The following is a 14,716-nucleotide window of genomic DNA, read 5'->3' as shown; positions in this document are numbered from 1 at the left end:
GATCTGATCCTACATAATCCTACTTTCCCAACATTTTGGGACAATGTGGCTTATTTACTATCTCTTTTTTGGTTACGGCTCTTGTGGCCCAAGAAACCATTTCCAGATCAAAAAAATCTAAAAAATTTAGGCCCTTCTTCAGACTGCAGCTGCTGCAACTGCAATAGCATTTCCATATCTTCCGACAACTATTGCAAAAACGACATTTATTCTTCTTCTTCTTCTTTGTTCCTACAACATCAATTCTTTTTTTTCCCCTGGATGTTGACAATGCTGTGCATTTTTTAATATATTAATTCCTTTTTTATTTTTGGCTAAGCCATTAGTTTCTATTATTATTATTATTATTATTATTATTATTATTATTATTAGTATTATTTTGCTTCTTGTCTTTGTTTTCACAGATTAACAGTTCAAATTTAAAATACTTTTCATAATATTTCAACTACTTTTCTGTCACATAATTTAAGCTTATTCTTTATATGTTTCTAAGTATTTACAATATTCTTTCAAATTGCTAGACTTATATTCGACATAAGGCAAGATCTTACAACCATCAATCCAACTAAAAGACCTGTAGATATATCCTATAGTATATAAATATTCTGCTTCTATTTTATTTTGTTTTTAAATTTTGGTTACTAAACTATGACTTTAATTTCTAATGTTTCCTATCAAAAGGGTGGAGCCCAAAACGCAAATGATTGCCAATGGAAATTGAAGAAAGCCAGAACCTTTCTCTAAAAACAACCAGGCAATGTAATTTGATAAGTACCCGTCATATCATCCGAGTTATATACTTTCGATATGTAAGTGATGCATTGTGGATTTTTGGTCCATGCATGGCGGCCATGGCCAACTTACAAAAGATCAAAGCACAAACTTGGGAAAGGTGAGATTTTAAAACAACATGAGTAGAAAGTTATTCTGCAAATATTACGGGACAGGTTCATGAAATATAGAAACAGGGTCCCCACTCTGAGGAGGTAAGAACGATAGGTATGGAAACAAATCCCAATAGCTAACCTTCAGTTTTACTTGCCCAAAGGTGTTGGTCTTAAAATCCACATGGTAAAACTTAGCAAGCTTTCTTACCTTTGTGCCAAGCATTGCCCACAAGTAAATCAATGGTACACTAAATTTTAGAGAAGAATTCATATAATTAACCCAAAACAAATGGGTTAATTAAGAATAAATATTTTGCTCAGTTTCCAGAGAAGAATTATCACCTATGTAAACAGATTTGACTTGATTCTAAGGTAAGCCAATTTTATGAAACCCTCTTACTGTAGAATGCCATCCACATGCAAGATTGAAAATTTTTTGGGTGCTAAGTACTCCTGTAAACACTAGCCTCTCATTTACTACCAATCATAAGAATTCTATTCCTTTAATCTCCCTTCTACCTATTGGAGATATCTTCCCTATGGTGTAGGCTGTACTTTCCATCAAGATTTCAGTTTCCACCAAGATGGTAAAATTTAAAAGATAACATAAAATATTTTTGCCATATAAATGTGTCGTGGGAACTCGGAAACTTAGCAAGAGGAGAAGCGCCAGAGTAGCCATAGACCGTCAACCTTTTAGTTTCCGAACTATCCTCGATTGTATGCAGCCCTACTAGATTCAAAAATGCCCGTACACTGGCAACACATGGAAAAAGAATTTCAAAACAGAGCAAAATGTGCACTTGGGAGAACAATTCAACAAATGGCATTGGACGGTTCTATACACATACTAGAGAAAATTTTTAAAATTAATCCAGGTTCATCAGTGATTACAAACAAATTAAACCGTTCACTTGAGGACGTTTATATAATTCAGAGAACATTTAGTTGCTTAAATCGCTAAATTGGGAAAGCGTAAGTGGAAGTGCCTGCACTGGTTTATGAGAATGAAAACAAATGTTCACAAATAACAACCAGTAAATTGAACCGTGAGACTGTATGAATCTTTAAGATGAGAAATCTTCAAATTCACGACAATGCGGTCTAACTAAAACCATTACCGAAAAACCCTCGCAAACCCTGCAAGATTTACAGCCCAACTCCAATTTCCAAAAACATATATATAAAAAGAAAAGAAAAAATCATCCAATTAAATGACTCTTAAAACCCTTGAATAAATCAAGAAAACAAGAAAAGAAAAAGGTTGCTGAACTCACGAATACAGAGCGAGAGCTCTTTGAATGACGTAGATGGCGTTGTTGTACTTGGTTTTCAGCCTTCGATCGTCACTCTCTCTGATTGCTTGATCGATCTCCATATCTATATCGGACGAAACTATCTGTATCTGTTACTGAATCTTTCGACCCGAGAGACAGAGAGATTCAAAGACAAATCTTTCGGCTCTTGGTGGATATGGATTCGAAGACGAAGAAATCCACCCCACCACCACCAGCTGCTCTAGTAGAACGGATGGAAAATGGAAGCGAATAGACGAGAGGGCTCACAAGTCACAAATATAGGAAGATTTTTCTTTTTTTCTTTTTCTCCCTAATTTTCCGTTTTCAGAAACTCCCTCTGAATCTCAAGTCGCAGCATACCTATTTGTGTGCAAAATGCCAAAAATTTATACTCTTTTATGCCACAGATTGCTTATCCACCCAAAAATGCATGCTCTTTTATACCACAGATTCCAGTTTGCCTTTCAGAAATTCAAATCAACATTTTGGTCCAACCTTAATTCTAACAAAAATACGTTAACCCAAAAGGGAAGACGAATCAAATTTACTTTAGCATTAAAGAACACAAATTTATCGAATTTTAATTCATCTACGTTTGATTTGATGGACATTGCGAGAATCTCATCTCTTTCACAGTCAAATTAATCATTTGGTTCTTGGTATCAAAAGTGAAGCAATGGAAGATACGCCTTTCCACGGCAAGAAAAGTAAGCAGCTTCCGTGAAGAATAAACCAAAGAAGAGTAAAGCTCAGAAAATTCAACTTCTTTGTTGGTACATTTTCCACGACGTTACCAATTTCACAGCTACTTGACTTCCTCTTGGTTTTTGGCTCAAACCATTTGTTATTTCGTGTTTTAGTTGTTAAGAACTTGTTTGAAGTCAATTTATATGTTGTATGATAAATTCAATATTATATCTCACATTGTGTATAAAGTGTCATTAGAATTTGAGTATATAAATAATAATTTCCTTATACAAAACATATCAATGTGAGACGCAAATGTCTTTCAAATACAAAAAGGTTAAGTAAGTCAATTGCATTCACTCCGTAGTGCTTGATATTCATTTGGGAAGTGAAAAATATCTATTGATTATAATAAAATTTAACGAGTTTAAATATAAATTTTTAAACTCAATCCATCATTTTTGTTAATCTAATTTAATTACAACTTAAAATTAACACCCTTGCACAGTTTTCTTGTGCTCATATTCTTAATTTTGTAAAGAAAAATAAATTACATGATGTGTTTTAGAGATGTCAGAATTCAAACTCGCAATTCATTGAAATGACACTAACATATTATATCTCATCTTTTGCTATCCAAACTATGTCCCGGGGCGATTAAATTCTAGCTTGATAGATAGGAAAAGTATTTTCTCTAGTTTTTGTTCAACTTTATGTTAAAGTTGATATTTTTTATTTTCAATTAAATAAAATGAATTGGCCAAAATATATACTATTCTACAAAAATGCCAATAGATTTTTGATTATTTACAGAATTGCCATCACCGTAAACCTAATAATCAAGGAGCAATTTTAGCAACACGGCACATAATTTGCTTGTGCCACCAAATTCTATTTAAGTTTAGGAATTGTTGAAGTAATAAATTTTAATCCCATTAAATGGGATTGAATACATAAATTTTAATTCATTAATTATTCAAACGTGGCCCAACCCAGAAATAGAAAAGAAACCGAGAGAAAGCCCATTTCCAAAAAATAAAAAAAAAATGTTGATCCAACTGTGGCCCAAATGCGAGAAAAAAAAAACTAAAAAATAAAACACACTTTTAAATCAATCAAAATGACCATCTCGGTGTTCTTTTCGGTGTTGCGAGATCAAAATAATCCTATAAACACACTTTTATGAGAAATAGTCACAGAAATTTACAATAATAACAATATTTAAAAAAACACATAACTATGACGGGTGTTGTTGATGTAATGGGCTTTCCCTTACAGCCCATTATGGCCCAATCCAGTAAGGGAAAGAAAAATAGCAAGTTCATTAATGTGATCCAATAATTGTGTGATGGCATTGCAATGCCCAATGGGCTTTCTGTTTTCCATCGGTTCTTCTAAGTTGTTTTTTCACTTAAAAACAGTATTTTAACAATTTTTGTATTTTTTTCCAAAAAATAAGATATGGCATCCCTCTTTTATTGTTGTCCTTAAACTGTATCTCATATATAAATATATATATATATATAATTCTACATCTACATCCTGTCTCTAATTAGGGATGAATAATATTTTAGTTAAACCAATATAATTGATAGTTGAAATAGTCAGTTTCGCTCGGTTTAAGTTGTAGGTCAATTCAATTTAATTTTCAAGTTTGACAATTTAAATTATTTTGCTTCGATCTCCGTATTGAAAAAAAATTAAAATAATTGAACTGACTAAAATATCAAAAACAACATTATTTTTTTTACCAAATTTTTTATTTTTTTTATTTTTTTACTTTTTTAGTTTGTTCAATTTAAACATTTACTCAGTCAGTTTGGTTCGATTTTTTACACAAATTTGGCCTATTTGATTTGTACAATTTATCAAATTGATCGAATGCTCACCCCTATCTCTAATATGGTAACACTCCTATTACAAAGAGGCCATGATTGTTGAAGAAATTTTAAATTAAAAATAAATCAGTTTATCAATTAAATTCTTTCATAAGATAGTCAGAATTCATAGTCTATAAACGGACTTTCTAAAAAATGTGAAATTGTAGTTCACCAATTACTTTATCGCTTGATGAACTTTTCTTTTTTTTTTTTAATTATAAATAGAGAATTGTCATTCCATTTAAACTTGACAATAGTGTTCTTTAAATGCTGCCAAAAAAAAAAAAAAGCACATTCAACACAAGTGTCTTTGACAATTCACAAGTTGGGTTTTAGGGCTCCATTTATACTTGACAATAGTGTTCTTTAAATGCTGCCAAAAAAAAAAAAAGCACATTCAACACAAGTGTCTTTGACAATTCACAAGTTGGGTTTTAGGGCTCCATTAATAAATGAAATATAATAATTAAAATTTGGGTATGAAAACAAGCTGTGATCTCATGCATGGTCCACATGAAAAGGCAGCAGAGTGTCGGCATTGAATTTGCCAGATCCCTACTACTGTCTCATATGTTTCCTGACGTCAACATTGCATTCAATATCTTGCAATTAGTCCTTTGTGATTACAATTTATGTTGCAAGGAATTGTAAATGAAAAATATAGAAATGAATATTTTTTTATAAAAAATAAATATAAATAGGGTTCGAAACGGGAATAGAAAACGTTTTAAAAACGAAAAAACAGCTCCTATAAAGTATTTTCGTGTAACATAAATTACAATAACCCTCTCTCCTTCCACTTCAATACTGAGTTTTTCTTTTGCTTTTGCTTTAGCTTTGGCTTGTCTTTTATTTTCTTTCATCTTTGATCAAAGTCTAATTCTGTCTACTTAGCCCAAAAAAAGAAGTCCTTTTTCTCTACTGTTACATCAAGCGGCAAGAAGCTAGAATGGTCATAGGAATATATATATTTTCCAAACTTAAGACCTTAGTGGGGCACTTCGCACAAAATTAAAACCCTTAAACGGTTCTTCACAATTTGGAGCCACTCATCCATGAACTTTTTTCAATTGTGCCGAAAGCAAATTCATCATCGATCGATGGTGACATGTCATCGCAAACATTTTTAATAAATTTATGATTTGATCTGTCGTTAGATATTTATAAACAAGTTAAGTTGAATGAGAAGTTATATATAATACTTTATAAGTTTTTCTGTGACTATAGCAAAATAATGTAATATTTTGATATGATAATTTAACCTTTAAATAAGGAGAGATCGCATAAAAATATAGAGATTAGTAAAATCAAAGAGAAAATGAGTAAGAAGAGAAAAAAATAGCAAGGGCACGTTTGATTGCAAGTATGAAATTTGTATAGACAAAAAATATTTTATAAGTAATTGAATTGTCTAAAATTAAATTTTAAGAAAAATATCAATTGAAAATGTTTGATTGACTTAATTTTTTACCTAAAAATTATAATATTTTTTTAACTTTTGGTATTTGATTGCCATTGAATTTCGAGGAATTTCCTAAAAATAAATCAAATATACATACACAAAATATTCAAAAAATCAAATATACATACACCTAGCAAGAAGATAAAGGAGCCGCCGTCACTGGATGCTGCCGCCATCATCGTTCACTCCTTAGCCACCGTCGCTCTAGCTCGCTGCCTCTTGCTCGCCCTCTCATTCGCTCAATCATTCGTTGCCATCATTGGCCGCGACTGTCATCGCCATTGCCGCCATCGTCATTCACTTCTCGACCGCTCACCGTCGCTCTTGCTCATCGCCTCTCATTCGCTTGCCCTCTCTCTTACTCAATTCGTCATTACCTCTTGTTCCTCGCAATCGCTAGCCGGGCTTCCCCTCATTCTCGCGATCGCTAACTGGGCTTCCCCTCAGCTTCATTGACCGTTGGCCACTTTTCTTCTCCTTCGCGTTTCTCCTCAACTTCGCGAGTCTTCAATGATTTGTAAAGAGGGGATGGAAACATGGGCTTTTCAATTCTCTGGAAAATTTGTTCCAACCTCCCTGGTAAAAAATTATTTTCTAGTAAAAGTGAGAAAAGACCATCACGTGACCAAAAGTTAAAATTTAGTTTACCTAAAAAATTTAGATAATCAAATACTTTAAAAGCTATAATTTGACTAAAAAAAGGTCATTTTTTTTATGAAAAATGTGGCAATCAAACAGCCCTAAGTGTCCTATCTCTTATAGCTGTGATGGACATCTCGCCCTAATTAGGTTTGTCAATTAACCTAGCTAATTCTTGATATTTTCTGTGGAGTACATTATGCACGCCAAGGTCTTATAAGACTAGATTAAGCACCAATTCTGCCCATACAATTCTTTATGAAAAGTCTTATAAGATTAGATTAGTTAGCATATATAAGGGATAAGTAACTTGACAAAGTGGAGCTTATCACCAAACAATGGACTGATCCATCGTCTTCTTGATCATTGAGACGGAATTATTGGCTTGGCTGCGGCATATTTTTTGGCATGGAGTATCCAACGCTTTAAATAGAGAGAAATTAAATTAATTAGGAGACGAGAGGAAGCCACACCCATCAAATTAACAGTAGTATCCTATGGCTCATTGATTTGGTTGTTGTCTCTCTCATTGCTTGGCCGACACAACAGTGCGTGCAAATCTCCAGCTAATGTTTAGCATATATTTTTGGGCGGGGGTATAAATCGCGTAGATGTTACAGCTTACATTATTTTAGGGTTTTGTAGGGTCTCAATATTTAACTGGCGTGTGACTTTTGTGGCAACGGTAGGACAATAAATAGTCAAAACTGACATAATCCAATGGTGGTCCACTCTCCCAGCAGCCTTGTTGAACGTGTAAGATTTTGTCCAGAGCTATACCGGGGCCTTCAATTATTTGCTCACCCAAATCACACACACACACACACACACACACACCTTCTTACTCGTGAATATATATGGCATCCTACAAAAACAATATTATAGTATTATAACTTCACTAAAATAGTATTGAAGTGTTAAGAGTACTGAAATTTGATCGATATATGGAGTACATATATACATATCGGCCGGTGCTGAACAATTTGTTCATAATGGATTGCTGTAATTTCTAGGGTGGAGTAAAGCAAGAGCTTGCCATGAATCCAAACAAAGGCACCATGTATTGGACCCATGTAAGAACCTCAAGCAATGCCATATCTAATCCAACCCGTGTGTGTGTGTGTATGATGCTTTCTGAGACATAAAAAGGTTGTAGAAATCGAAATACTGATGATGGGTTCATACGGCTTGTATTCAAAGCAAAAATCAGTGGACCCTCGTGCATTCTGAAGATGTACCACATATGAGTATGACCTACCCCATTATTGGACCTCATTGATTCAAAGTTGAAGTGCAGATGAAGTTTAATTAACATACAAAGAAGAAAAAACCTTAGGTAGCTAGTGCACCCAAAGCGGTCTCAGAGGTCTTCACTATCGAGCTCTTTGGGCCGAGCTCACATTTAGATTTCTATATGCTCTTGATGCACGTAATTTGTGGACTATTTTGCTTTCTTAATGAATTTATATAATGCTTGCTTAAAAAAAATAAGCACTACGAGTTAAACTTTGGTCAGTTAGGGTTATGGCACAAAATTGCGTTGCTCTAAATTAAGGCTAGGACTACGGCAGAGATGAATATATGTTGCTGTCAACGAGGATAATAGAGTACAGGGGGGCATTGCCCCAGAGGGCAGCAGCTTTACTGAAATAGTCAGAAAAGCAATGCTAGCAACATATAGGAGGAATATTTAATGTAAGCCCATCTACCTCTCTTCTGCACATACATAGATCACGTCTTCTCTCTTAAAGGTAGAAGGAAACAAAAGAGCACATGTGATGAGGATTATTTATTGCAGTACTTTCTAGTTTCTAGTTAATTTGACTTCCATTAATTATTTTTATCCAAACTCTTGCTAGCTACCTAGTTTACATTCTTTTATAAGCTAACACAGTCGCAAGTAAAAAATTTGTACAAAACATTTCATTTGTGGATCAGGGACTGATCAGTGATTCATTTTCTTATATATTTCACTCACTTTATTAAAAAAAAAAAGTCTCACTAAAATAGATAATAAAATCCAATTAAATTAGTACAATTAGATTGATTTAGTTCCATTTTTTCTTTTCAATTTTTATTAGACCCAATTGCATGTTTATAAGAAAAAATAATAATATATTATTATATTAAATCACACAACACTAAAACTAAAACCCCTCTTCTCTGTAATTGTTGTTTTCCGGAATTTATTTATATATGTATTAAACTAGACACTCTTTTAACCAAATTTAATTTATGTTATATTGACCTAAACTTTGTATAAATGATTGTCCATTTTTTTTTTCTCAAAATTTATGTTATAAACTTTTGACATCACTGTATATATTTTAAAATCTAGACTAGATACAACTCCACCCCACTTAATTTAATTAAATTGAGTTGGTTGAATTTTATTTTATAATAATATGAATTTCAAATCTAAATCTACAATTGAAATTATTGTTGCCTAAACTGAACAATAAAATTTATGTTGTGAGATTCACCTTCAAATTATTAGGATTATGTAAGAAACGAAACAATTAAATGGCGAAAGGCATTTCTTGCGTAAATACTCTGATAATAAATTCAGATCTTCGTAGTTTGAAAAAATTTTATCTGGGTTTTAGTGACTTACCTCTTATGAATAGGGGTTCATATATTATATAAAGGATCTTGAGAGATTTGTGAGAACCATTCTTGATATTTCAGGATCAACTATAATTTGGTTTATCTTTATCAGTTACATAGTTTTTAGATAAGATTTTGAAGTTATCCATTTGTGTTTTTCTCGTTCTAGGAATGTCTCATGGGGGAGTCTCCCAGAGACCTTGCTAGGTCACTTAGACTTTCCTTTCTTCAGGACTCTGCTAAGAGGGTCTCTTGGATCCTTTGTAGCTCTCTCTTTTAAGTTGTCTCTTATACTTTATCTTAAGTTTTTGAATTTGTTCTTTGTGGGCTTCGTGATTGGATCGATGCGTATTCATTAGATGAATCCTTTTGCTCTAAGTCTTTTCCCTTGGGTTATTCCTCTGGGTTTTCCTCAAAATTTCCCTCTAGGTCTTCCATTAGATCTATTTAACTAGGCCTTGGTCTATATACACATCAATTGCTCCCCACTCTTTGCTTCAAGTTTCCTCAAGAGTAGCTTTTGTTGTCATTTATTTGTTGGATAACTACATGTATCCACAATGGGTCTTTATTTTCTATAACCCTTTAGTTCAATAGTTATCTTAATCTCTATACGTTTTAGCAATTCTTTGTGCTTGTTTTTCAAATTGAGACCAAAGCGATCCTAAGTCACTAAATTCAAGATTTTTCATGCTTGGCCCTATAATCCTTGTTATTGCATGCATTCCCATTAGCCTTTTAGTTCATTGCATGTCTTGATAGCCTTTGTCTTTAGACTACATCATAATGAGTCTTTTAGCTTATTAGATGTCTTTTAACAACCTTTATCTTCTTAGATGGTGAACCCCAAATCATTCTTATGCTTTTTACTTTCTGATTCTAGATTATTCTCATGCATTTTACTTTTTTGATTCTAGATCTGACTCAGATTATTCTCACATTTTTTTTTTGCATTTCTAATTCTAGATCATTCTCACATATTTTGCATTTCTAATGCTAGGTTTATCCTAGATCATTCTTACACATTTATCACTTTTGATTCTGGGTTATCTTAGATCATTTTCAAGCTTTTGTGTTTCAATTTTTAAGTTGTTCCCACACATTTTACGTGTAAGCACCCCCGCCCGGATATCCCAAGCACCCGGACTACCCGAACGGGAGCACCTACGGGAGGAGAAAAGAATGAGACACCAGACAAAAACCACCCCGGCATGCATACTCAAAGATGAGAGCAACGGAAGCGAAGAAAAACACATGCATGCACTACGGGTACCCCGCTAACACAGCGGTCACAAGATAAATAAACAAACACAAACTCCTGTGCCGAAATACACAAGACTCGAGAAAACACCTGGCACAGTAGAAAATAATAGAGTAGACCCTACACAATCATCAGAGTTGACAGGGATTGACGAGACTGCCTGTACACCACACTGACTCTGCCGTTAAAGCTGACTCCCTTGCTATGGCCCACGCCGCCACTACCTGGAATGATGGAAAGCAAGGTGAGTCGAGAGACTCAGCAAGCATAAGGAAAAGAAAGGCTGTAGGCTGAGTATAACCAAAAAACTCTTCCCAAAATAAACCCTCAGGTACACACAAGCCATGAGACGCTACAACACAACACCTCAATAGCATAACAAAATAAAAGCACATACCGGTCCTTGGGGCCCACATAAGACACTTGGCACCCAAGTCCCATACCAACCTGCCGCTGCCCTGAAAGGCAACAAATGTCTCCACAAACCTGCGCGCGCTGTCCCAGGCCGGTACTCCCGTCACCTGTATCCGTCGGTACTCCCGACAACCGAGCCATAAGCTCCCTCGGAACGGTACTCCCGTCCGAGAACTAAATACTATCAGTATCCATGCAATGCACATAGAAATGCAATGGCGTAGTGAGCATCAACGTGATACAAGGCGCCCATACATCCAGGCATCAGGCCATGCTCCGCCCACATAGTAAACCACACGCCATGCATATGCTCGCGCTGGATGCAACCTAACCAAACTAGAATGTCCGTGTCCAAGCATTCTCAATAAATGGATATCCCAATATGCATCCCGCACCCATGTGCATATCAAATCATGAACAGTAATACAAGAAATCTAATCATGCAGTAAATCACATACCGGTAGAGCTAGTCAGCAGTGCCCGGCACCGATCAACGGCCAGTGACTAGGGGTGTCCACCCGACGGTCCACATCAAGGCCGTACAATAGTCTACCCCAGCGTCACCAACAACCGACCCCTGCCCTACTGCTCGATAGCTCTAACCGAACCATAACTAAATCTGAGAAAAACTGTAAGTAAACCCAATAAAATCGTAAATAAACCCTCACGTCTAGGAACCTAGTCCCCAAACTGGTTCAGCATCATTCCAAAAGGAATGGGGGCGGTACAAACCCCCGTAGGCTCACAACGGATAAAATTATAGAAGCCTCGAATTTAATTTAAATTAGAACAAATGAATAATAATTTAACAAATAAGGCTAGAAGCCGAATTAAAGTAAGGGAGAGAATAAAGTACAGGAAATCACGGGGTGTTTCACGGGAATTAAAGATCAAGAAGAGAGGGTTAAGAACTTGCCTTTACACGGCCGTTCCTTGCTTTTCTTACGCACCCGCTGCGAAGTAAAACGTTCGCTGGCAATAAATAAAATCGCAACTTTAATTAAATAAATCTATCGTGTAATATAATTAATTTAGCCATCTAAAATCCCACGTAAGCACACCTCAAATAAAATCTCAACGAGTCTCATATTTATTTTAAATTAAATCATGCTAATAAAATCCTCGAAGCCATCTTAATAAATTAAATTTAAATCAAACGACTCAAAATTCTATAATTAATAAACGAATCGAAACAGACGAAGGGAGGGTATAAAATACGAGGAATCACAGGGTTTCTCACGGGAATTAAAGAATACGAGGAAAGGGATTGGAACCTGCCTGAAATCAGCTGATTCCGACCTCACTCGAGCTCCCGATGCAAATTAAATCATTTCCTAGCAAATAACACAATCGGGACTCAAATTAATTAATTTTAATCGCGTAAAATTTATAATTTAAACATATAATGCTTCTACTAATTTTTACCCACGTACCTGATCACTTCCCTTGTCGAAAAATCCCAAAATCCCTTTATTTTCCCCTTATTTTCTTCTTTTCTTCTCCTTTTCTTCTTCTTCTTCTTCTTCTTTCTCCCGCGCACTGCTCCTGCGCGCCTTCTTCTTCTTCTCTCTCTCCTTCTTCTTCTTCTTCTTCTCTTTCTTCTTCCTTCCTTCTTTCTTCCTCTTCTTCTTCTTCTTCTTCTTCTTCTTCTTCCTTTCTTCCTCTTCCCTGCGCCTTCTTCCTCGCCTGCACCAGCGGCCACCGTCGCTGCTGGTTGCTTGCTCGGCTGCCATGGCCGAGCTCTCGGCCAGCTCCCATGGCAGCCACCCCCCCTTTCTCCCTCTCTTTCTCTCTCTCACTGCTAAACTCTCTCCCTCACCCGATCTCATTCTCTCACTCTCTGCTCACTCTCTGCCCCTCCCCCTGTCTCTTCTCTGCTCACTTTGAAAAATATGGCCACTGGCCATTCCACAGCTTCCACGCACCTGCACACAACCACACAAAATTATATCATATTAATTATTTAATTAAACTTAATTTACACTTTTATTAATGTTGGGATATTACAATTCTCCCCTCCTTAATAGAATTTCGTCCTCGAAATTCGCGTTCGATCCTTATCCTCAAGATATGCTCACAACTCTCATGAGATTACCTAACATCTCTTTCAGGATATTCCATATCATCATTTTCCAGTTCCCACAAGTCCAAGTCCACACATATCCTACTTGACTTAATACATTAGCACATCTCCCTAATCCATCACCTCAAGTGAACCATGATATGACCACTAATACCTTAACCCGCTTAAGGAACTTCATCAATCAAATTACCTACAACCACAAGGTTTACCTATTACGATGTCATAATCCAACTGTTCCTCAAAGCTATCTCACATATCATCCTGAGGCAAACTCAAAGGTCAGAGATATTAAATCTCAATGATTCACTAGTTTGCAACACAAACCTCAATGCAACTGCAGCTAACTTTAAGTGCATTCGGTAACGATAGGAGTGGGGCCACCCTCGAAAAGCTAATATTCGATAACGTGACCTAAACCTGCCACGTACTTACGACGCACTGGAACACGGAAACGATACGACATCCTCAATCAAGAATTCAGCAACAATATCCTTTAATCTGACTTTTGCCAACTGATTCTTAACCAGGTACGCAACATTTTCTCGGCAGTACTTTCTCTCACGATTTGCTGCGAATGCTCAGGGTCTCGTCAATAAATATGGGTAGCCAATCAAGACTATCAAGGAATAGACATTCTCCACTCAATACATCTCGAGATCTAAGATGTCACCAAATGTTCTCCCCTCCTTAAAGGAATCGACCTACCCACGATGACTTATTTAGTGACCACCCAACCTTAGTCTGGTCTTGCTGCTGATCTTAATTCCAAATAGCTAATTGGGCCGTACCTCATCTTGATCATTAATTATTAACCTTGACCTCTTCAAAGACTCAATAGGCTAGCTAAAACACGAGCTCTAGAACTGGCATTATCAACTCCGTAGCCTACTCGACTGATAGCACCTCACCGTATCATCAACTATCTAATGCCCAAGGCATCTCATAGGTCTCCTCAAAAACAAAAAGCAACTTAAAGATGTGGTTAAGCGTTCCTCTGAATGGCATAACAGGTCATCTCATGTTTCTGCCGATGTACCACTTGACCAGCACCCAAAGGAGTCTCATATCCTCTCTCGGTCAATAATCCGACCCTAGGGCATGTGGTCCGTGATTAGCACCGCACGTACTCATAGCAACTACTATCCTTGCAGCAGAACCCAATAGTTACTTAGACCTGTATCCAATTTCGGCCTTGGCCATACACCTGGGTATCTCCCACAACAATAATCTTAGAGGGGTCTTCTTATTCCTAATTCACTTTATCACAGATGCTCCACAGCGATCCAAAATGTCTACTATCATCTTTGCTTTACCCTATTTATTACAGAATCTCACAGCCTTAGTCTTTCGACACGCCAATCGCGGCGTCACCTGAACTCCGCTCCACCTATGAGAACTAAACACCTATACCCTAGCCAGGTAGTAATGCCAAATCTCCAAACAGCATAACCACTGTAAAAGCCAAGCCCTCAATTCCATAATAGTCTTTCAGTGAATT

The 14,716-nt window shown here is 36.0% G+C and overlaps 1 protein-coding gene across 3 annotated transcripts in view; it reads right to left on the bottom strand.

Moving 5' to 3' along the window:
• Positions 1-2,828, bottom strand: part of LOC127787877 (uncharacterized) — a 42,052-nt gene extending 39,224 nt beyond the window's left edge. Inside the window, exons 1-2 of one of the 3 annotated variants that reach the window (XM_052315942.1) lie at positions 2,165-2,828; positions 1,581-1,643 (exon numbers count right to left, since the gene is read on the bottom strand). In XM_052315942.1, the coding sequence (XP_052171902.1) occupies positions 1,581-1,643; positions 2,165-2,265 (164 nt within the window). In that variant the 5' untranslated portion in view covers positions 2,266-2,828. The remainder of the gene's footprint in view (positions 1-1,580; positions 1,644-2,164) is intronic. The other 2 variants (XM_052315940.1, XM_052315941.1) reach the window with 2 other exon arrangements.
• Between the last annotated feature and the right edge of the window lie 11,888 nt (positions 2,829-14,716).

The sequence above is a fragment of the Diospyros lotus genome, chromosome 13 (assembly GCF_014633365.1).
Source record: "Diospyros lotus cultivar Yz01 chromosome 13, ASM1463336v1, whole genome shotgun sequence".
NCBI classification, from domain to species: domain Eukaryota; kingdom Viridiplantae; phylum Streptophyta; class Magnoliopsida; order Ericales; family Ebenaceae; genus Diospyros; species Diospyros lotus.
This window is presented reverse-complemented; position numbering and strand designations above follow the sequence as displayed.